Source organism: Adiantum capillus-veneris, chromosome 18 (genome assembly GCF_014529385.1).
Source record: "Adiantum capillus-veneris isolate H3 chromosome 18, ASM1452938v2, whole genome shotgun sequence".
Taxonomy (NCBI): Eukaryota; Viridiplantae; Streptophyta; class Polypodiopsida; order Polypodiales; family Pteridaceae; genus Adiantum; species Adiantum capillus-veneris.
In genome coordinates, this window is record NC_140948.1 from 23,510,462 (window position 1) to 23,534,140 (window position 23,679).

General features: G+C 40.8%; 1 protein-coding gene across 1 annotated transcript; it reads left to right on the forward strand.

Moving 5' to 3' along the window:
• Window positions 1-471: 471 nt before the first annotated feature.
• LOC147435347 (uncharacterized) lies at window positions 472-2,187 on the forward strand. Its single transcript, XM_086487943.1, has one exon. The coding sequence runs from the start codon at window positions 907-909 to the stop codon at window positions 1,636-1,638; it is 732 nt and encodes a 243-aa protein (XP_086344069.1). The 5' UTR covers window positions 472-906; the 3' UTR covers window positions 1,639-2,187.
• Window positions 2,188-23,679: the final 21,492 nt, after the last annotated feature.

The window sequence follows — 23,679 nt, forward strand, 5'->3', positions numbered from 1 at the left end:
GAAAAATGAAAGAAGAGTTCTCATTAGATATTATAAGCCTACAAATAAGGCTCTCTACACCATGTTCACACATACACGGCGCCCAAGTTGGGCTGACCCAACAATCGCCCCCTTCAACCAAACTTGGCATAATCATGCGTCCCCTTGAACAAAGGTCTCCACTCTCATGACACAAACGAGGTTTTGGTATACTCGCAAACCGTGAGTTTTTGGTTTTTACACAACCTGGCACTACTTCTGAGCTACCATCATGTGGGGTTTTTGGTTTGCGCCCAAATCCTAGAGTTTTTGGTATACTTTAGTTAACCTCGGGTTTAGGTTTACCTGTTAACCTCATGAGATTGGAGTCTACAAAACAAACTAGGGCTTTTCAAAATCAGCGAGGGAAGGTCTTACCTACAACGTCATTCATCAGCATATCGTCGTTGGAGTGTCTAATCCTTGAATAGTAATTACATACAAACCTACATCATATGTTGGCTAGCAGTCACATACATGACAACTTAGTTTTCGAGACATAGAGATTGTACACAAGATATGGTTCTTTGGCTCGAGAAATTTGTGTAAGTGTCAAATGCGTACACACTCGTAAGAGTACCAACCAATTGTGTGAATCACCTTTTGAACAAAAAAACACGAAGAATTTAAAAAAAAAAAAACTCTTGATAATTTCAGCAATTATCGTGCTGGTCAACACCGTCGTTGAGGAGGTTGAACTCTGTGGCAAGGGCTTGATGAGGAGAACAGGCGGCAGAAAGGCAAGCTGCACGAATCCTTTCCCTGAAAGCGAACGAAACCCATCTGAAGAACCTCCTTTCCAAATTGCTTGGGAGCCTTGCTTGGAATTGGCTATGGCGGCCACTCTCACAGGCGTATCGCAGCTACTGTGGGCTATGGAGCACCAGGATGGGCTATTGTTGTCGCCTTTCACCAGGGTTGGCTTTTGATCCACTGCTCATGAGCTGCAGCCAGCCGCATGCTCCAGAGGTAAAAGTAATGCAGCCACGGCCGGTCCCAATGCAAAAGAGAGAATATACCCCTTGCATGCAGGAAGAAAAAGCTGAGATACTTCCTACAAATGCTTGTGTCACCGAAGCCGCAAACATGCCTGTGAAGCTCCGAATCCGGAGCGGCATGTTTGCGGCTTCTTTGGTGTCACAAGCATTTGTAGGAAGTGTCTCAGCTTTTTCTTCCATCCAATCTCTCTTAGGAACACTGATGAATGTTCTCTCATTTGCATTGGGTGTGGGACAGGTGCCTGCATTACTTTTGCCAGAGATTTTTTCCGAACCGAATCAGGGCAAAGGCAATGGCTGTGAGCATGTGTGTGCATTGGATCACCAATTGCCTGGTTGGGTTATTGTTTCTCCACTTGCTACAGCAGCTGGGGGCACCCTCACTATATGCCTTTTTTGCTTTGGTTGTTGTCTGGAAAATGATGAAGAAATCAACATCTGTGTCAGCTCTCTGGGTCAGCAATCAAGAAAAACTACTCCATTCCCTCAGAGGAGAGGTCTACATGCACAATGGATTGACTATAGTAGCAACAGGTGTGCTGCAAAATCAATCCTGATCAAATTGGAAAGCCAACAGCAAGGAAAGAATATTGCCGTTCTCATCAATATAACGAGAGTTTGACTGTTGTTGTGGGATGGTATACTAAGAGCCATTTTCTGTTCGCGATGTCGTAAAAAGAGTTCCAGACCCCTTTTATGTGCAGTAAAGCTGGCCTCTTATGTCAGCTGCTGTGGGCTATGGAGCACCAGGATGGGCTACTGTTGTCGCCTTTCACCAGGGTTGGCTTTTGATCCACTGCTTATGAGCTGCAGCCAGCCGCATGTGGCGATGATGCGTGTGGGGGGGGGGGCGCTCGCGCGCGCACGCGTTGAAGTGTGGCTGTGGCTCCTCCAGAGAGCGGTCAATCGTCGCCCGCCTGGTGCTACAGCTGGTCCAAGCCCCACCGGCCTCAGCTGTTACTTTTGCTACGCACCTCTGGTGCTACACACACAGACTAGCGAGAGAAGAAGCTGTTACTTTTGCTCACACCTCTGGTCGCACGGAGAAGAAGCGAATGGCCTCTCGTATGCTCATGGTGAGTGATAGAGTAGAGAAGAAGGAAACCGTCCCAAGAGACCTTAAAGACCTATCCGACGAGGTCTCGAGTTAGAGTGAGCACCGTGGAGCAAAATGAAAGAGGAGTTCTCATTAGATATTCTAAGCCTATAAATAAGGCTCTCTACATCATGTTCACACATACAAGACGCCCAACCCAAGTGGGGCTAACCCCAATAGAAAGTAGTCTACCAAGAGACCTTAAAGATCTATCCGACGAGGACTCGAGTTAGAGATGAGGCACCGGTGGAGCGAAATGAAAGAGGAGTTCTCATTAGATATATTAACACTAGGTTGGTAACCTAACAGAACATAAAAGTGTCCTTTCAGGGTTTTGAAAAAAACCTCCAAAACCATAGTAGATCCACTCATTTTGTTAAATCCTTTCATGAGGTTATAGTTCAAGGCCTACTACACATGGAAAAAATAAGAAACTTGTAAAATTTCTCATCTTTTGGTCACACCAAGCCTCCAAAGTTAATGGACCAGTACATTTTCATCAAAACAGTCATTTCTTACGTTTTGTTGCATAAAAATAAGATTAGGGATTTTTGTAGGACTTGAGATAAACTCCCTAGTTAACTTCAATGGGTTGGTGATCAGAACATATGATTGCTTCTCACTCACTATTTTTTGTTTTGCCAAAAGAAATAGGTACAAAAAAGTTGAATTTTTACCATTCTGCAAACCTATCATCAAAGTTTCTATAGCCACGCTCAATACAAATAATATATTCATGTTTTCTTAGTTCCCTATTGTCCTTTAGGTTCATAAGGAGCCATGGAGCATGTCACATAATAATACATCTCTTACCAAGGGGAATCTTGGGGACAAAGATGAAGTGCTGAATACAGCAAACATGAAAAAACTGGGTTCAACATTATGAGTTGTAGAATCCCATAGAAACTATTCAATATCTAGCCAAATTTGATCCTTATGACTAGATATGGTTACTACCTACAAAATGCATGTAATTGTCACAAGAAACTAATAATATTGAAAAAGCTATACTTGATATACTAGAATGTTTCGTTTTCTTCTGTAATTGAAAAAATCAACCATCGTTGTCTACTATGACAAATAGGATATTAGGTGCCCCAAAACTCAAGGAATATTGGCTTTATGTTACAATATTCGACATAGAAAATCAAAAATGCATTTGGATATCATGAAAGCCACCAAACAAATCATAGAAGAGCTAAAATTGGCTAAAAAACAGGATTTGACAATTTTTGTAATTTGGTCATAACTTACAACTTTAACATTTATTTCTCCCTAGAAGCATCAGGACATGTTGAGGACTACTAAAGATAGTTTTCTAGCATTATAGACCTCACAAACATGAATTCTAGAGTGGTATAGTTGCAAAAAGCTGAAAAAAGACAAAAATAGGACCTGTTTTTTCACACAGTTTAGGTTGTGAAATGTTGTGCAAGGACAAGGTTAAAGATGGAATTGATATTCCAAAAAAATGTCGAGTTTTTTTCAGCTCATGAGACAACTTTCTAGATAGATAGCACCTCAAAATCCATTTTGAAACTCTTGATATAATTCAAGGAAAATGGTCACTTAACAGGACATAAAAGTGTCCCATTACCAACCTAGTGTTAAGCCTATAAATAAAGCTCTCTACAGTGCGCCCAAGTTGGGCTGACCCCAACAATAAGTAGTCTTCCAAGAGACCTTAAAGATCTATCCGACAAGGATTCGAGTTAGAGATGAGGCACCGGTGGAGCAAAATGAAAGATGAGTTCTCATTAGATATTCTAAGCCTATAAATAAGGCTCTCTACATCATGTTCACTCATACAAGGCGCCCAAGTTGGGCTGACCCCAACAATAAGTAGTCTACCAAGAGACCTTAAAGATCTATCTGATGAGGACTCGAGTTACAGATGAGGTACCAGTGGAGCAAAATGAAAGAGGAGTTCTCATTAGATATTCTAAAACTATACTATAAGGCTCTCTACATCATGTTCACACATACAAGGCGCCCAAGTTGGGCTGACCCCAACAATAAGTAGTCTTCCAAGAGACCTTAGAGATCTATTTGACGAGGACTCGAGTTAGAGATGAGGCACCGGTGGAGCCAAATGAAAGAGGATTTCTCATTAGATATTCTAAGCCTATAAATAAAGCTCTCTACATCATGTTCACACATACAAGGCGCCCAAGTTGGGTTGACCCCAATAGTAAATAGTCTTGGGAGGGGGGAGGGGATCACAAGGTAGACCTAGTCTAAGCATGTTTATTACCTAGCCAGGCAAGAGGGGAGATAGAGAAAAAATGGGAACAAGAGAGAGATGAAAATAATAGAGAAAACATAGAGGGGGAAACCCCATGAAGTAGTATCTATACTATATATAAAAGAGCTTAAATTTTTTGAGGAAGAAAAGAGCCTCCAGATGTCACTCATAGGTTCATTCAAAGAGAACTTCACAGGACATCCAATCTCAAAGCAAAATTGAAGGGTAAGATTTAAAATGTTAAAGTGAAGGGTAAGTTTGTATGAAATGAAAAGTAGTTGACATGTTCATAGAGTAAAGTGAAAAGACTATCTACTCTAAATAGAATAGGATAAAGTTCAGTTTTATAAGAAATGAAAACCTTTTGACAATGTAAAGTCAAAATACACAACAAAAAAAGTTGATTTTAGTGAAGATTTAATTATTTAATTAAAAAATATTTTTCAAAAAATATTTGGCTTTATTTTTTCAAGAGACTTTTTTCAAAACTAATATCGATATTTTTTATTTAAGTTTTATCAAAGTTTATATTTTTTAAAGAGATTGAGAAAAAGAAAAATTATCGCTTATTTATGTGTCGACTTGAGAGAGGTGATGTCTCGCATAGAGGACATGCATGCAAATGAAAGGATTCTTATGAGAGAGAGAGAGAGAGAGAGAGAGAGAGAGAGAGAGAGAGAGAGAGAGACCATTGCATAGTTTGTGTGTGTGTGTGTGAGAGAGAGAGAGAGAGATTATTGCCAGCTCATACGGATTCCATGTCACCAGGGATATTTTTAAAAGATAGCTAACATTTTTTATCCATCGACAATGAGGTAAATGCTTTAGAATCGGTAAAATCCCAACATAAACCAACCTTGACATTGGCACCTCGAATAGGGAGAGACATTTCCCAGTTGACGAGCCTTTTACCAATTGTGGGGTATTTCATTATTTTAATTTTTAAGAGTGAAACTGTGGGCCACGTTTAAATGTCTATAAATGAAGAGATTGTTATCCACGTTGTTGTTGTTGTTGTTGTTGTTGTTGGTTTGTGTGTGTATGTGTGTGTGTGAGATATATATATATATATATATATATATATATATATATATATATATATATATATAAATTATCGTCAAGCTCATAGGGACTCCATCTCACCTGAGGATATTTTTAAAAGGTAGCTAACATTTTTCATTCGTCGAAAATGAGATAAATGCCTTAGAGTAGGTAAAATCCCAACAAAAACCAACCCTGACATTGGCATCTTGAATAGGGAGAGACGTTTCCCAATTAATGGAGCTTTTACCAAATTGTGGGGTATTTCATTTTTAATTTTTAAGAGTGAACATGTGGGCTACGCTTAAATATCTATTTATTTATGAATTTTGACAGACAAGGGTGTCTATCAAAAATCAAAGAGAGAGAGAGAGAGAGAGAGAGAGAGAGCGCAATCACAATCATCTATGCTTTTCTTTAAAGAGATTGAGAAAAAGGAGATCGCTCCCCTGTTCACTTCTCGACTTGCGGCCATCTCTTTAGCTGCAATGTCAATTTCAAAGAGAACCCGAAAGTAGAATTGAAGGGTAAGATTGAAAAATGTTAAAGTGAAAGGTAAGTTTGTATGAAATGAAAAGTTGTTGACAGTGTAAAGTGAAAAAGCTTTCTACTACACTAAATAGTAGAGGGTAAAGGTCATTTTTTGCAATGTCAAATTCAAAGAGAACCCTAAAGTAGAATTGAAGGGTAAGATTGAAAAATGTTAAAGTGAAAGGTAAGTTTGTATGAAATGAAAAGTTGTTGACAGTGTAAAGTGAAAAGGCTTTCTACTACACTAAATAGAATAGGGTAAAGGTTATTTTTTGGACGACATAAGGAGTCCTTAGTGAAGGGTTGATTTTTTGGTGCAATTGTGGACCATTGGATAAAAATTACAGATTAGTATCAAATGGCAAGCTAATTAATGATGAAAAACTTTTTTTAAATTTTTTCTTTTATGCCCTTGTGAGAGAGTGTCGACATTTATGCACCTCTCTCTTTAAAGAGGGACATTGAGTATTGTGTCAAACATTATTTTTTATGCTTTTAAAATATTTCAATCTAAATAGATTGTTACACTTTTTTCAAAAAAACATATTATTTTATTGTGATGCCATATGTTTTAAATACTAGTGTCATTTTCTATTTTTCTCTCATACAAAGAAGCCTCTTATTATTAAGTTCTTCTCAATATAGTGAATTTATTGAGTACTAATCTTTTTATTTTTTTATATTTCTCTTACAAAGAAGCCTCTTATTATGAAATTTTTCTCAATAGCTTAATGTATTTTTAAAGTAATTATTTATTATGCTTTGGGAATATATTGTAATCTTGAATAGCTCATTGTTATGCTTGTTTCCAAAGTATGTAATACGACAACAAATGTTTTAAAATATTATTGTCACTTTGTTGTTCTCCTCTCTCAAAGAAGCCCCTTATTATTAAATTCCTCTCGGTATCCTAAGCCTTATGAAGCCCATAGTGAACTTTCACCTTGTTTGGAAATGAAAAGCTTTTGACTATGTAAAGTCAAAATACACATAACAAAAAAAGGTGATTTTAATGAAGATTTAGTTTTTTAGTAAAAAAATATTTGGTTTTATTTTTTCAAGAGGCTTTTTTCAAAACTAATATTGATGTTTTTTATTTAAGTTCTATCAAAGTTTGTATTTTTTTAAAGAGAATGAAAAAGAGAAAAATGCTCGCCTATTTATGTGTCGACTTGAGAGAGGGATGTTTCGCATTGAGGACATGCATGCAAATGAAAGGATTGTTATCAGAGAGAGAGAGAGAGAGAGAGAGAGAGAGAGAGAGACAGAGAGAGAGGGGGAGGGAGGGATAGAGATTTTATCGTCATCTCATACAGACTCCATCTCACTAGGGGATATTTTTAAAAGATAGCTCACATTTTTCATCCGTCGACAATGAGATAAATGCTTTAGAGTAGGTAAAATCCCAATGAAAAACCAACCCTGACATTGGCACCTCAAATAGGGAGAGACATTTCCCAGTTGACGAGCCTTTTATCAATTGTGGGGTATTTTATTCTTTTTAAATTTTAAGAGTAAAATCGTGGGCCACATTTAAATGTTTATAAATGAAGGGATTGTTATCCACGTTGTTGTTGTTGTTGTTGTTGTGTGTGATATATATATATATATATATATTTATTTATTTATTTATTTATATTATCGTCAAGCTCATAGGGACTCATTACATTAGGTAAAATCCGAACAAAAACCAACCTTGACATTGGCACCTCGAATAGGAAGAGACATTTCCCAGTTAATGGATCTGCAAACCATTTTCTCCTTACCTTTTACTTCATACCCCTTTGATTGAAGCATGTAAATTTCCTCCTCTAAGTCACCGTGAGGGAATGCCATATTTACATCCATTTGCTAAATATTTAGATCATGAGCAATCACAAGGCTTAAGACAAGCCTAATTGAGTTGATTTTTACAACAGTAGAAAATATTTCATTGAAATCAATACCTTTCTTTTGAGAAAACCCTTTTACCACAAGCCTAGACTTGTACCTTTTCTTCCCACCTTCTTCCTTCATCTTGTACACCCATTTATTTTGAAGTGCCCGCTTACCTTTAGGCAACTAAACCAACTCCCATGTTTGGTTGCGATGTAGTTAGTCCATCTCCACTTGCATGTTGGGGTATAAAGCCCAATGTGGTCTCTCAGGTAAGTGGGCGGGCCGCCAGGTATGTACACATATTCTTTTGTAAAAACCTAATAGGAACTCACTATGCTCTACACATTACAGTAGAGCGAGTTCACCATATCGTCGTGCTCTTCTTCTCGCACTCTCTCTCGCGTCGCACTTCTGCTCGTACTCCTTCAATTGGTATCAGAGCTCAGATCGAGGCTCGGGGCAGCACTGCAGGAGGCTAGAGTCACCAGCTCAGATTGGAGTGAAATTCGACAGGCAAAGACACGGCCCCAAATCTTGTGAGGTCATCTCGGTCACCGTTCGGCTTCGACAAAGTTCTGCGCAGGCCATTTTCGACTACGTGGTCTCGACGGGTGTAGATCCGACTCTGCAAATTTGGGGTTTTCGGCCTACGACTGCAGGTGCTGAGGATATCGACACTCCCAGAGTGTTGATTTGTGGTTGTCTACACATCGAAGGACTGCTCACAATTCTTGGAGGCGTGTCACATACGACACGGGCGCATCTACACACATATTGTAGACGACATCCACTAGTTCATCAGGTAGCTTGTGTTTGCTGCTTGATATTCCAGATTTCATCATGACATTGCAGGTACTTCCACATGGGATGTATTGTCAGAGATGATGTATGTCTGTTGAGGGTTTGCTGGCTGTGAGTCACGCAGCAAACAACCGCCGCAGCGATTACAGCATACAGTGGGAAATTTGTGGATGTATGACTTTGTGGAAAGTCTATGTACTGTCAGATTTACTGCAGCCTTTGTTGAGGGTCGAGTGAGGTTTTATTGAGCTGGGGGATTCTCGAATGTTGAGATCCTTTCGGTGATACAGGTCTTGGAGCGATCCCTCGAGCACCCTTAGATAGGCAGCTAGGATGTATTGACTTTGAGTTAGACAGTTGGGATTACATCTTTGCTTTACTGTCGTTGAGGCATTGTCACAGTCTATGCTTACAGGACAATGACAGGACAATCAGAGACAGTACAGGTGCAGGATAGGTTTACCCACAGCTTACAGTGTTAGAGAGACAGTGGTTTTTTGAGCTGTTTTTTGGTCTGTTTTTAGTACACCAGAGCCATTTTACAAAGGAGACTCTGCCAAAATTTCTGCAAAATCTGAAGCTTTCTTGGTTCATTTGACAGGTTGATATTGGTTCAGAGGTCAGTTTACAGGGGAAACTCTGCCGAATTTTTCCCAGAAAAGTAAACTACTGTGAAGCGTAGCTATGGCTGGATAACAGGACACTGCTCTTTACAATATCAAGAAGCTGGATGGAACCAATTTACCATTGTGGAAGAAGCAGATTTGGCACGTGTTGGTACAAAAGAAGCAGATAAAACCTATAAAGCTCAAGGGGATAAAACCAGAAGATATGGGCGAAGATGAATGGAGCGAAATGGATGAATTGGCACTTTCTACCATTATGCTGACTTTGGCAGAAAGCGTTTACTTCAATGTAGCAGACGAGATGTCGGCTTATCAAGCATGGTTAAAGCTGAGTGATCTTTATGAGAAGCAGAGTGCAGCTTCACAGGTATACTGGCTTAAGAAGCTTGTTGACTTGAAGATGAAAGAAGGGACACCTATGTCCAATCATCTGAATGAATTCAACACAATCTATAGTCAGTTGTCAGCTCAAGGTGTCAAGTTTGATGAACCGGTTAGAGCTATGTTCCTGTTGATCACATTGCCGAAAAGTTGGGACACTTTTCGCACAGCTTTGAGTAATTCTGCACCAGCAGGTGTAGAAGGAAGTCTGCTTACTGAAGAAACCAATAGAAAGACAATGGACAAAGGCAAAGGAACAGCCTTAGTTGTCAGGGGAAGGACCAAAGAAAAGTACAAAGGTGGAAAGAGGAATCAGTCTCGTAGCAAGTCCCGCAGTGCTAAAGGCAAGAGTGACATAGAATGCTACCATTGTGGCAAGAAGGGTCACATGAAAAGAGACTGCAGAGAATGGAAAGCAGAAAAAGTCAAAGAGAAAGCTGAAGACCATGGTGAGAAGAACAAGTCCTCAGTGAAGATTCAAGAAATAAATGTGACAAACACTGTTGCAGAGGATGACAGTCTAGTGTCAGGAGACATCTACTTCTTGAAGAATACAATGGACTCAGCTCTTCTTACAGCATCTGATGGAAATGCACTGAGTGACTGGATTATAGACTCAGGGGCATCACTTCATGTGTCTCCAAACAAGGAGTGGTTTACCTCTTATGTGACCACTAAAGATCATGTTCGGCTAGGCAATGGGCAGACATGTGAGATCTTAGGTGTTGGAGATGTTCAATTGAAGTTTCAGAATGGCTCTTCTTTCACGCTGAAGAATGTGAGACATGTTCCCGCAATTACAAAGAGCTTCATCAGCACAGGTTTACTTGATGATGCTGGCTACGTCACCACTTTTGGACAGAACATGTGGAAGATATCCAAGGGTTCTATGACAGTAGCACATGGAGTAAAGTCTGGAGGACTTTACATGATTTATGTATCAAATGTCTCTAAAAATGTAATCAATGTAACCGAGCAGCCGAACGTTTCTTTGTGGCATAGCCGGTTAGGACATATGTCCAAGAAGGGAATGGAAATCTTGTCTCGTTCTGGTTATTTGCCTGGCTTTTCATTTAATGATTTTGAATTCTGTGAACATTGTCTGTATGGTAAGCAAACACAACAGCCACATAAGCATAGAAGCAGTAGAAGAGATACACAGTTGGAACTTGTTCATAGTGATTTGTGTGGACCTATGCCTAACCCATCTCTAGGGGGAGCTTCTTACTTTATGACATTTATAGATGATTACTCGAGGAAAGTATGGGTTTACTTTCTCAAGCACAAGGATGAAGCGTTTAGTGTTTTCAAAACGTTTGTGACACTTGTGGAGAATCAGAGTGGCAAGAAGCTTAAATTCTTACGCACTGACAATGGTGGAGAGTATGTTTCAAAGGCCTTTCAGGACTTTTGTGAGTCAAAAGGTATAAAACGTGAACTTACTGCTCCTTACAATCCTCCTCAAAATGGTGTTGCTGAGAGGATGAATAGGACCATACAAGAGAAGGTTAGAAGTATGTTGTCTAATGCACAGCTGCCAAATGGGTTTTGGGCTGAAGTTGTATCAACAGCTGTTCATCTTGTAAATAGATCTCCTAGCAAGGTTTTGCAGAAGGATTCAGTGCCAGAGATGGTATGGTCAGTCAAAATGCCCTCATACAAGCATCTCAGAGTCTTTGGCTGTGAGGCATATACTCACGTTCCAAAGGAATTTAGGAACAAAACTTGAGCCAAAGAGTAGAAAGTGCATCTTTCTAGGCTATGGTAATTCTGGTGAGATGGGGTACAGACTTTGGGATCCCGAATCCAGAAAGGTTGTCCGCAGCAATGATGTTCACTTTAATGAATCCAAATATCATTCTAAACCAGAGAGGGTTGAGGAGATTAGAAGAGTTGTCTTCCAAGAAGATGGACCTGCACGTGCAAGACAAAATGTCAGGGCTCAAGAGGAGCAAGGACAGGATAGATTGGAACCACAGGTTGTGGCTGAGCCTGAGCCACCTATTGTGCGTAGATCTGGACGTGTCACGCGACCTCCTGATAGGTTTGTACCATCTATGAACTATGTCATGTTGACTGATTGCAATGAGCCTTCATGTTACAAGGAAGCAGTGCAAATGAAGGACTCCGGGAATTGGCAATTGGCCATGCAGTCAGAGATGACAGCTCTGCATAAAAACAAGACATGGAAGCTAGTTAAATTACGACAGGGCAAAAAGGCTCTACCTTGTAAATGGGTTTACAGGTATAAGATCACCGCTCACGATAGTCAGCCAAAGTACAAAGCAAGGCTTGTTGCCAAGGGCTTTAAGCAAGAACAAGGCATTGACTTTGATGAGGTATTCTCTCCGGTGGTCAAGATGACTACATTGAGATGCTTTCTTGCATTGGTTTCCATATTAGATTTGGTGTTGCACCAAATGGATGTCAAGACAGCGTTCTTGCATGGTGATTTAGATGTGGAAATTTACATGCAGCAGCCAGAAGGGTTTGTTGGGAAAGGCAAGGAAGATTGGGTATGCCAGTTGTTAAAGAGTCTTTATGGCTTAAAACAATCACCGAGGGCATGGTACCATAAATTCCACAAAATTTATTCTTTCTCAAGGCTACAAACGTAGCGAGTTCGATCACTGTCTATATACAAAAAAGGCTAAGGATGGTAGTTGGTTGATCCTTATTTTGTATGTGGATGACATGTTGATTGCTGGCAAGCACTTGGAAGAAATTTTCAGCTTTGAAGTCAAAGATGGAAAAATCGTTTGACATGAAAGACATGGGTGAGGCAAGTCATATACTTGGTATGCGCATTGAGAGAGACAGATCAAAGAAGTTGATTTGGTTATCTCAAACAGAGTATATTGACAAGGTTTTGCAACGTTTCAATATGGAGAAGGGAAAGGCATTGAGTGTTCCATTGCCACCATATGTGAAACTTAGCAAACAAGATTTTCCTGTGTCTGAGGAAGAACAGGCTGAAATGGATAAGATTCCATATGCGTCTGCAGTGGGTAGTTTGATGTATGCAATGATTGCTACTCGCCCAGACATTGCATTTGCAGTGGGAGTAGTAAGTCAATACATGTCAAACCCAGGCAAGAAACATTGGGAGGCAGTGAAAGGAATATTGAGATACCTAAAAGCTACAAAGAGTATGAGTATATGCTATGGGAGTCAGGAGATAAGTGTAAAGGGTTTTACAGACTCAGATTATGCAGGTGACTTAGACAACCGAAGGTCTACGTCAGGGTATGTCTTTACATGGGCTGGTGGAGCAGTATCATGGCGTTCTAGATTACAAGATTGTGTTACTCAGTCTACTACAGAGGCTGAATATGTTGCAGCATCAGAGGCATGCAAAGAATCAATTTGGCTTAATCGACTAGTAACAGATTTGGGAATCAAAGAAGAGATGCCTGTGTTATATTGTGATAGTCAAAGTGCTATACAATTGGCTCGCAATCCAGTTTATCACTCAAAGACAAACCATGTGGATGTGAAGTATCATTTCATCAGGGAAATGCTCGAGGATAAGCAACTTCAGCTTGTCAAATTTCACACCACAGAAAATCCTGCTGATCTTCTTACAAAAGGACTTCCCTCAGAGAGCTTTGCACATTTTCGCAAGCAGTTAGGTGTAGGGTAGTACATCACTTCTCTACATCTCTTGTATATTAGCTTGTATAGTAGCTTCTCTCACACTTAAAGTACCACATTGGACTTTAAGTGGGAGGTTGTTGGGGTATAAAGCCCAATGTGGTCGCCCAGGTAAGTGGGCGGGCCGCCAGGTATGTACACATATTCTTTTGTAAAAACCTAATAAGAACTCACTATGCTCTACACATTACAGTAGAGCGAGTTCACCATATCGTCGTGCTCTTCTTCTCGCACTCTCTCTCGCGTCGCACTTCCGCTCGTACTCCTTCATTGCATGCTTTTCGTCCATTCTTCTTTGGATTCGTGCTGCATAGCTTCTTCGTATGATTCCGGCTCTCCAGAATTTGATATCAAGAGATGGTTGAAGGAAGGAACAAACCTTTCTGGAGGTCTACTGGCTCTTGTAGATCTTCGGGGAATAGGTTGAGGCTCCTCATTTTGTTGACGTTGTTGCACATTGTCACCATTTGCAATCCTTGAGTCTTCATTGTCCTCAAGCTCCATGTACTCATCACCTATTTCTTTTGTTTGTTTACTTTCCAAGTAATCTTTGTATATATTTTGTTCGTTAAAAATTACATCCCTACTCCCTAAGATTTTACCATCTTCGGGATTCCATGGGCGATACCCAAAGTCACCTTCTCCATAGCCAATGAAGAAACATTTTTTGGACTTTGCATTTAGCTTTGATCTTAGGCTTCTATCTATGTGCATGAAAGCCTCACACCCAAACACTTTGAGAAATGCATAATTCACCAGTTTACCTGTCCATGTCTCTTCTGGAACTCCCCCATCCAATGCAGTTGAGGGTGACCGGTTGATTAAGTACACAAACGTACTAACAGCTTCCACCCAAAGCTCAAGCGGTAGGCCTACATGTAGCCGCATGCTTCATGCTCGCTCCATGATTCTCCTGTTCATCCTTCCTGAAATCCCATTTTGTTGAGGTGTCCTTGGGGTTGTCCTTTGCCTCCGAATGCCATTGCTACCACAAAATCTTTCAAAAGCTTGGCTGCAATATTCGCCCCCATTGTCGGATCTGATGCATTTAACCTTGGTACCTATTTCATTCTCCACAAAAGCTTTCCACCTAAGCCGGTAGTGCCACACCGCACTGTCAACTTTTGTAGTTGCTGCACAAGCTGAAGGTTGTGTGCTGATAGTACACAAGTAAAGTGTACCGACCTTTTCTCCCTTGGCAACCACCAAAGATCTCTTTGAGATCTTCCATCGTTTGTTTCCAAATGCAATGTTGTGACCTTCATTGTCCAATTGTCCTGTAGAGATCAATTTTTTTCAAAGAGAAGGAACATGCCTAACATCTTAAAGATTCCATTCATTTCCATTAGCAGTTTTGACAGAAACTGTACCTTTGCCAACAATCTCACAAGCTTCATCATCTCCCAAGTCTACATATCCAAAATTACCTTTGGTGTAATCTTGGAAATGTTGCTTGTGTGGTGTCGCATGGAATGAAGCCTCGGAATCTACTATCCATGAATTAGACACATTGTCTAATGAGAGAATTAAAGCATCTTGCTCTACTTTACCTGCCATATTGGCCTCCAATGTTGGCTTGTTGTCTTGAGACTCATTCTCCTTCTTCTTCTTGGACTAGCAATCCTTCTTGACGTGGCCCTTCTTGCCGCAGCTCCAACATTCAAGAGCTGACTTTGTGCGTAACTTGCTCCGTCTTGAGTGATCACGACCCTTTTGGTTTGTGAACCTCTCCTTAGGCCTTCCTCTTGTTTCCACTGACAGTGCAACACTTGATGATTCTCATATGCTTCTCCTTCGTATTTTCTCGCTTAGGAGAACACCCACAACATCATCAAACTTAAGAGTATTTGTGCCAAAAATAGAATTACGTACAGCCATCACAAGACTGTCCCAACTATTCGGTAGAGATGATAGTATAAGGAGAGCTCGCACTTCGTCATCGAAATTGATTTTCATCGACCGAAGTTGACTTATGTTTGTGTTAAATTCATTTAGGTGTTCTGCAACTGAACCATTCACTTCCATCTTTAGATTGAATAAGTGCTTCATAAAAAATACCTTATTGGATGCCGATGGTTTCTTATAGAAGTCGTCAAGTGACTTCATCAAGTCCTCCTTGTTTTTCATCTCCGAAACATTGAAGTCCACCGTTGATGCCAAGCTTAACCGGATTGTTCCCAGTGCCTTTCGATCAAGCACAATCCATGCTTCATCTGCCATTGTTGCGGGCTTCTTTGCAAGACCGCCTAGTGGCAAATAGAGGTTCTTCTGGATAGAGATAGTCTTCATTCTGCATCTTCCAATGTTGGTAGTTTTTGCCGTTGAACTTCTCAATCTTGAGCTTCCCTTCCTCCGCCATAACTCCCACTCAATTCAAGGAATCCTTTCCTTGAGATAATTTAGCTACGAGTAAACCTTTCTCTGATACCAATTGTTAGGAAATATGACGTAGCTAAATAGATATTTGAGTAGATTATTTAATGGAAAGAAATAGATTTCACACACAAGAGATTATAGAGTAGAGAGAGAGAGAGAGTACACACGATATTTGTGGTTCACCCAATGTGGGCTACGTCCACGGGAAAGCAGCCACTCAATGGCTTTAGTACTTCAAAACAAGAAGTAGTTTACAAAGGGATTATACCCTTAATAGAGCTCCTGCCTTGCTTCACTCTCACCACCTTACACCCACCTTGTTGCATCAACTTCACACTATAAAATGTGTGTAGAAATGGCCTCCTTTTATAGGCCAAAAGGGCTGCCTTCTCTCATGAGAGACAGCCATGTGTAGCCGCCCTTATGTAGATAAGTCCAAATCAGACCCTCCAATCCGCCCATGTGTGGCCGTCCTTGAGAAGACAAGTCCTCTTTTGAATTCGGCCACCGGCCATTGACTACCGGACAACGGGCCAACCAATCGGTGGTTTTCCAATCACTTTTCGGCCGCCATCCGGCCTTAATATTCCGACGAAAAGAAATATTTCGACGAGTGATTTTTATTTTTGGCGAGTGATTTTCCTTCACGCACGATGGCTTCTCCTCATAATGGGGGCCTTACAAATGTGCATTATTATCACAGAAAATTACAAGGGGTAAATCAGGCTCCATACTTAACAGTAAGGACATGGGTCCTACGGGCAAGGCCACCGGCACGACCGGACAGTGTGTACGCTTCTAGGGGGAGGCTATAAGATAGCACAGTTGGGTAGAGACTAGCACACATATTACCACCACCCTTTCACTGGTATCCAAGCTATTTTTGGGGAAGGAAAAAGGGGGTTGCATGTGTATGTGGCATGCTGCTTCTCTCCCACAATTCGCAGAAAGTGACAATGACGTCTCCATTGTGCAGCAAAAAGAATACAGGCACAGAGTTATGTGTGTAACACGCGAAGGCAGACACTGATAGATGGCCGCTCCAACCAACTCTACGACATCGTCCACAGTGCACAACCAAGGCAGGCAACCAAGGAAAACTCAACCGACAACTTTATGACATCGAGGCTCCGTTGGCGCTGTTGGTTGCAGGCGTAGGAAGGCCCAATAAACCCTTGCATGAAGGAGGGCTGAACCCACCCCATGAGGATGAGAGACCAACACTCTACCATCCAAGCTATTGAGCCTTGTTGTGTATAACAAGGAAAGATAGCATACTTGTGTTGACAAGAAAGCTAGAAGGAAAAGGAAAGCTTCAAACTTCAAGGAAGTAGTTTCACCATTCCTTTTCACTTCTTACTTCTTACAGGATTGCAAGTTTTCCTCCAAAATTCCTTTTTCTTCAAAGAGGAAGCTTCACACATGAAGAAAAGCCTTCACAAAAACGACGAGTTTTTGTAAAGAATCAACAAAGGCATTCTCACAACGAACGTGATGTGAAGCACTACAATTTCCACAAGGCGAGGTTCGTATGCAACGCAAATCATCGATCATAAAAAACACAAAGACTTCAAGCTTTACAAGGTACAAGTTGACGTTTCTTTCACTCTTTACATTAGTAAGTGTTTACCATGGCCAGTGAGGATATCCCACCTATGCACACTTTTGATTTTGAGCACGTTAATCAAAATCAGGGCACCACGAGTGCCGTCGACACTAATATGCATGACGATGATGATCTAGGAGATCATGGCCTTGTTGATATGGTTGTTTTCACGACTTTGGAAAATCGCCAAAGCGTACTTGAACGCAACCTCTCTGCACTCAATGCAAATGTTACAAATCTTAACGAGCTACTTGTGAAATTTATGAATTCATAAACGGCTCAAGGAGCCACAAGTGGCACAGTTCAAGGAAACCAAGCTTGCACGACTCAAGGAGTCCAAGAGACAAGTGCTTCAAAAGATACAGAAGGTTGCAATGCATTGCTTTAGAATCACCATTCCTTAAGTTTCATGGGGAAGAGCGCGATCACAACAAAGATGTGGTCAATACGTTCTTACACAAATGGAGTGATATTCATAGGTTGAAACACACCCCGGATATAAAGACTGTTGTGTAAACAAGTCTATCTCGTAAAGGCAAGGCCTATAAGTGGTGGATGACATTTTTAATAGATGCTCATCCCCCATCTTGGGTTGTTTTTCAAGCTTCTTTCTCCAAAGAGTTTTTGGACTCCAATGAAGAAGATAAAAATTAGTTAGCATGGGATGCATGCCGCATGTTTAGCCTCTCTCTCACATAGTACCTTTCGAAGTATCGAGAAATCATATTAAAGCTAGAAGTTCTAGATGAATTTTAAAAGATACGGGGTTTTAATAGGGGTCTTGACAAAGATTATCGTCTTCATGTCAAGACCCAACATCCAAAAACTTTGGAAGAAGCCATCGATCATGCCCACAGATATGATGATGATGACCAAGAGAGAAAGGAAAATGTTCCCTACTCTAAGAATAATCTTGCTAAGAGCAATGTGGCTAAGAGCCAATGGTAAGGTAGATCTCCCACACGTTCCAAGAGGAAAAAGAGACGATCTATCTCTCCACACCCACAAGAGGCTAAGAAGCCTAAACAATCACGAGATACTCCACGTGGGTCTCTCAGCACTGCTGATTTTGAGCGTGCAAAGAAACACAATTTGTGTTTCAAACGTGTCATAATAACTAATATCTAATTCTCCTAAATGATTTTCTCATGTTAAAGTGATCATTTAATATGGGGAAGTGCCAGGGGAGAAAAAGCTAGAATTTTGGTTAAGCTAGCAGACCGGCCACAATAGGGATCAACATGAGGGAAAATAGGGATCCAAAGGGGGGGCCATCTGCAAAAGATAAAGGTGCAACAATGGGCTTTAAATACCCTAAGGTTCAGCCCATTAAGACTTCCAAAATGCTAAGGTTCTAAAAAAATCAAAGGTTATGTCCAATGGTTAAGCTTAGGAAAATTGGATGCTTTGTGTGTGTGTGTACAAAAGTCTTCATGAATCCTACAAAGGAGGGGGCGAGCCTTGCAAGTAGGGGATGAGAGAGAAACACACACACACACACACACAAGCCTCCTTTACACAAAGGGAATGAGGGACACTTGTCAGCTCCCTAGCCCAGATGCCCACAAGGTGTACTCAAATCCTAATGGATGGCCATGGAGGTGGACCAATGAGAAATAGGCTAGAGTAAATCTAGGTTAATTAAATTAAAAACACCTAATAAAAGAACCAATAAGAATTAATCTCTCTAGAAGACTATTGGACAGTCTCCCAAGGGGTCCAATAAGCATTCAACGGTCCAATGGCTTGCCTGATTCCTATTGACCGGGAGACAAAGGGGTCCAATGAGAGTTACCTCAAGCTCTCACAAAAGGGTAAAGGGGGACACATGTCAAAAAACTATCACTTATGCTCCTTAAATCCTATTGGCTAAGCCTGAAGAGGTCCAATGGGGTGTCAGCAAGAGGAAATAGCATGAGGGGTCGACCAAGAGAGAGGGGGCTGATTTTCTCAAGTCATTATTCCACACACACCCACACTAGCTCATATGTGAAGCAATAAGACTCTCTCTCTCCTTCTCAAGATTTAATGGAAATCTTATCACCTACTCCAAGCTTGTGACAAGAGAGGCCTACACCAACAACTCTTCGCTTTGTGATGCAAATCCAACCACGATCCAAGCTTCAATGCATGATCATCTCCTCTACCATGCTAATTAATAAGCTATGCTATGCTAGTATGAGTGATTATGTGAGGAGATGTACATCTTTCTTGTGAGATTACTCCTTCTTCCTCTCAATCTACTCTCATACCCCGCTAGCTCTCACCATCTTAAAAGGTGTGTGAGTTTGGGTTTGAGACAGTGAGGGAATTGATGTTGTGTCTTATAAGTGTTTTGCTTAGTGCTTGAAGCTTCCATCTTCATTGCACTAGCTAGTATTGAAGGAACACAAAGAATTGTATTGTAAAATGTCTCTCTTGATTGGAGATACCTATAATACAAAGCCTTTTGGAGGGGGGATCGGCTCCATGTAAATCCGGTCCTCAATTGTTGTCAATAGCTTAATTTCTCTCTCTTTTGAAGTATTGTTCATGCTATCTAACTAGGTGTTATTCTTTTTGTTGCTCTCTCCACCCAAGCACTCTTGTTATGCTCATTAGGAATCTATTCTAATGAAATGCTCACTATGTTCATGCTATTTTCTGCTACACACAAGTTACTAGACCATTAAATGTTACATTGGTATCAGAGCACAAGGTTTCTCTTTTCTTGCTCAAGAAGGGAGGTCCTCAAGCTATCTATAAATGGTTGTTATTATTAATTGCAAATGAGTAAGTAGAATAGGGATTTTTCAACCTTGAAGTGTGCCTGCTTCGTGCAGATAACGGGGCATCACCGTCGAGAGCTATGGTCCTAATAGTGGAGTCCTACGGGGCTTGCCTATGGCTTAACCACTATTGAGCTATTAGAAGCTTGACAGGAGCCGGTGATGTTTTGGTGTTGAACAACCCTCTCTTCTATTCCTTGCAATTAATGGTATTCGAGCGATGGGTATAGTAGCTTGAGTGATTATCTAAAGGGGTAAAGAGGTGTAGCAACTAGGTCTTGAAGTGCCAAAGTACACCTAAAAGTTGTTAGAATGGCTGACAATAGTAAAGAGAGTGAAATTAATGTTGATATTTTTGATTCTGTTAATGAGCAGGCTACTAATGATTCCCCTATGCTTGTTAACTACCTTGTTTCTAGTCTTTAACAAGCCATGGGCAATCCATCCCTCCAAAGTGAAGTGCAATGGCAGCTTCATGCTCATGGGATTCTCCAAGCTCCCCACCATGACAAGAGAGTACCTAGGAAGCCTCCTTGCGAGATTTCCAAAAGAGGCATCTCTCCGATTCGGGAAGAAGAAGAGGATCCATACAAAGGGCTCCAAAACTTGCTTCTTGATGATGCATCTCCTTCCCAAAGGAGAACTCAAGAGCCCCCACCAAAGGAACGAGAAATAAGTGAGTCTCCTACCACCTCGGAGGAGATGGCTCCACAAAGATGGTGGGCTAAACGCTCTGCATCACCTCCTAAATGGAGAAAACCATTGCACACTTCTCCACACCATAATTCAAAGAGGGATGATAAAAAGCAAGAGAAGAAAAAGACGAGAAAGAGGTCACCCTCTTCTCCATCTTCTTCATCCTCTTCCTCTTATGAAGAAAGTGATGGTGTCAACAAAGAAGACAAAGGCAAGAAAAAGGCAAGAAAGAGGTCACCCTCTTCTCCATCTTCCTCAAATTCTTCATCTTCTGAATAAAGCGATGGTGCAACTTTTGAACCATCAAAAAGAAGAGGCCATAGGAAATCCTATGCCGCGTGGAAGAGATCCTCCAAGCTTAAGAAGTTCAAATAGGGAGGGAAGAGCATCTCTTTCCTTACCTACGATGGCACCTTTGGTGCTACGGACAAAGTCTTGGCCTTTATCCAACAATTCAATGCGGCGTTTGGAGATGAGGGCTTCACAGAGTCCTCTAAGCTACACCATGTAACTATGCACTTTCAAAAGTCTGTCAAGCAGTGGTGGTCTAACCTACGGGCCAACGGTGAAGCTCCACGAACATGGAAAGCTTTAAGATCTTCCATTATAAAGCAGTTTTTGGCCACCAATGCCAAAGACAAAGTACTCACCAAATGGCGAAGCTTGAAGCTCTCTCCCTACGAATCCATTCATAAATATGTAGACAAGTTCTGGGACTTCCGTCTCAAAGTCACTGTCTTCAAAAAGATGGATTTTGGAGAGCAAAAACAACAATTTTGTGCGGTCTTAACTGAAGAAATGGCGGAGTATGTCAACTCCCAAAGGCCACGTACCATATCGTTGGTTATACACCATACTATGATGGCTTCTCGAATCAATTTCCAAACAAGGACAAAGAAAAATTCTATGACCATGGAAAACAAGGATTCCAATGAGCCTAAGGGGACTCAGGACAATGTCCAAAAGCCTCCTAAGGGGAATTCCAACAAAGCTAAGGAGAAGGGAGTTTACAAAGGCAAAAAACAAACTCTCTCCTGAAGATCTTGAGCATTATCGCAAGGATAACCGTTGTTTCAAGTGCGGCAAGCAAGGGCATGCATACAGTGCTTGTCCCTAAAATAACACCCGCCATGAGACTCCTAGAGCTACCTTGGTCGAAATCCAAGAGGAGGAAACGCACCACAAAGGATCTCCTCTATGCCATGCTTGGGGAAAGGTAAGAGAACATGATGCTTTTATTCTCTTTGGCCCTAGTTCTACTCACAATTTCATATCCATAGAGTTGGCTACCAAGCTAGGAATCCAAGCCTATGAGATGGGAGATGTCCTACCCGCAGATGGTGCTTTCAAGGGGCAAGAAGCTTCAGTCACTCCCTTTATCGAGAAATTGAGGCTCCATGTCCAAAGCAATGTGGACAAAGAGGACTTCTTTATCTCTCCTCTCAAGCATGAGGATGTAATCCTAGGGGCACCATGGTTTGATTGCATGGCTGCCAATGTTAAATTCCCTGAAAGGAGAATCTACTTTAGGTTCAGGGAAAAAGATATGTACATAGATACTAAGGAAATGGGTAAGACCATACCCAGTGTACATAAGTAAGCTTTCAATAAGTCAATAAAGACTCAAGAGCTCTATTTTTGTGTACATAATTTTTGTTAAAGATTCTCAAAATGACCCTAATTCTTTAGCAAAAGAAAACATAAACAATCACAAGGAATTAGAGTTATCCAATTTTCTCAAGGGGTTTCAAGATGTCATTATTGACGACATCCCTTGTGAACTACCTCCTAAACAAGGAAATGATGACCATGCAATTGAACTTCTTCCAGGAAGTTCACCGCCTAATAAACCTCCTTATAGAGTTTCTCAAGCTCAACAAGAGGAGATTATGCGGCAAGTGCATGAGTTAGTTGAAAAGGGCATGGTTAGGCCTATCTCATATCCATTTTTCTCACCCGTGTTACTAGTGCAAAAGAAAGATGGCACATATCATATGTGTGTCAACTATAGAGCACTAAATAGGATCACTATCAAAAATAGGTTTCCCATTCCACGGGTAGAAGACCTATTCGATAAGCTACAAGGTTCCACCTACTTCAATCAGGATCGACCTAAAAAGTGGCTATCAAATAAGGATAGTTGATCAAGACATTGTAAAGATCGCATTTCGCACTACATTTGGTCTTTATGAATATATTGTCATGCCTTTTGGCTTGACCAATGCACCAGCCACATTCAACCGCTTGATGGAGAAGCTATTCAAGCCTCACCGAACCTTTACTAGAATGTTCTTTGATGATATTATCATTTACTCTAATTCACTAGATGAACACAAGCAACACCTCCAGGTATTATTTCAACTTCTAAGAGAGAATAAACTTTATGTTAATCGAAAGAAAAGTGAATTTTTCTTACAAGAGATTCAGTATTTAGGTCACATTATCTCTCAAGATGGCTTCCAAATGGATCCATCAAAGTTAGAGGTAATAAAGTATGGCCTAAACAAAGGAATCTTTATGAACTAAGAAGCTTTATAGGTATGTGTGCATACTATAGACACTTCATAGAAAAGTTCCCACAAATTACAGGACCATTACATGACCTAAAAAAGAAAAATGTTAGGTATACATGGTCTACCAAGGAGAACAATGCTTTCAAAAAGCTTAAAGAAAAACTTATCTCTGAACCTGTGCTTACACTACCGGATGTCTCAAAGCCATTTGAGGTCCAATGTGATGCTTGTGGTGATTTCCTTGGAGTTGTTTTTCTCCAAGAAGGGCATGCCATAGCCTATGAAAGTTGAAGGCTCGACCCTGCTTAGCAATCTCTAGGCATATATGAAAAGGAACTCCTCGCAGTTCTACATGCCTTAGACTCGTGGAAGCACTATTTATTCAGGACTCCTTTCATTCTGTGAACGGATCACCAAAGTCTTAAGTACTTCATGACGCAGACCAAGCTCT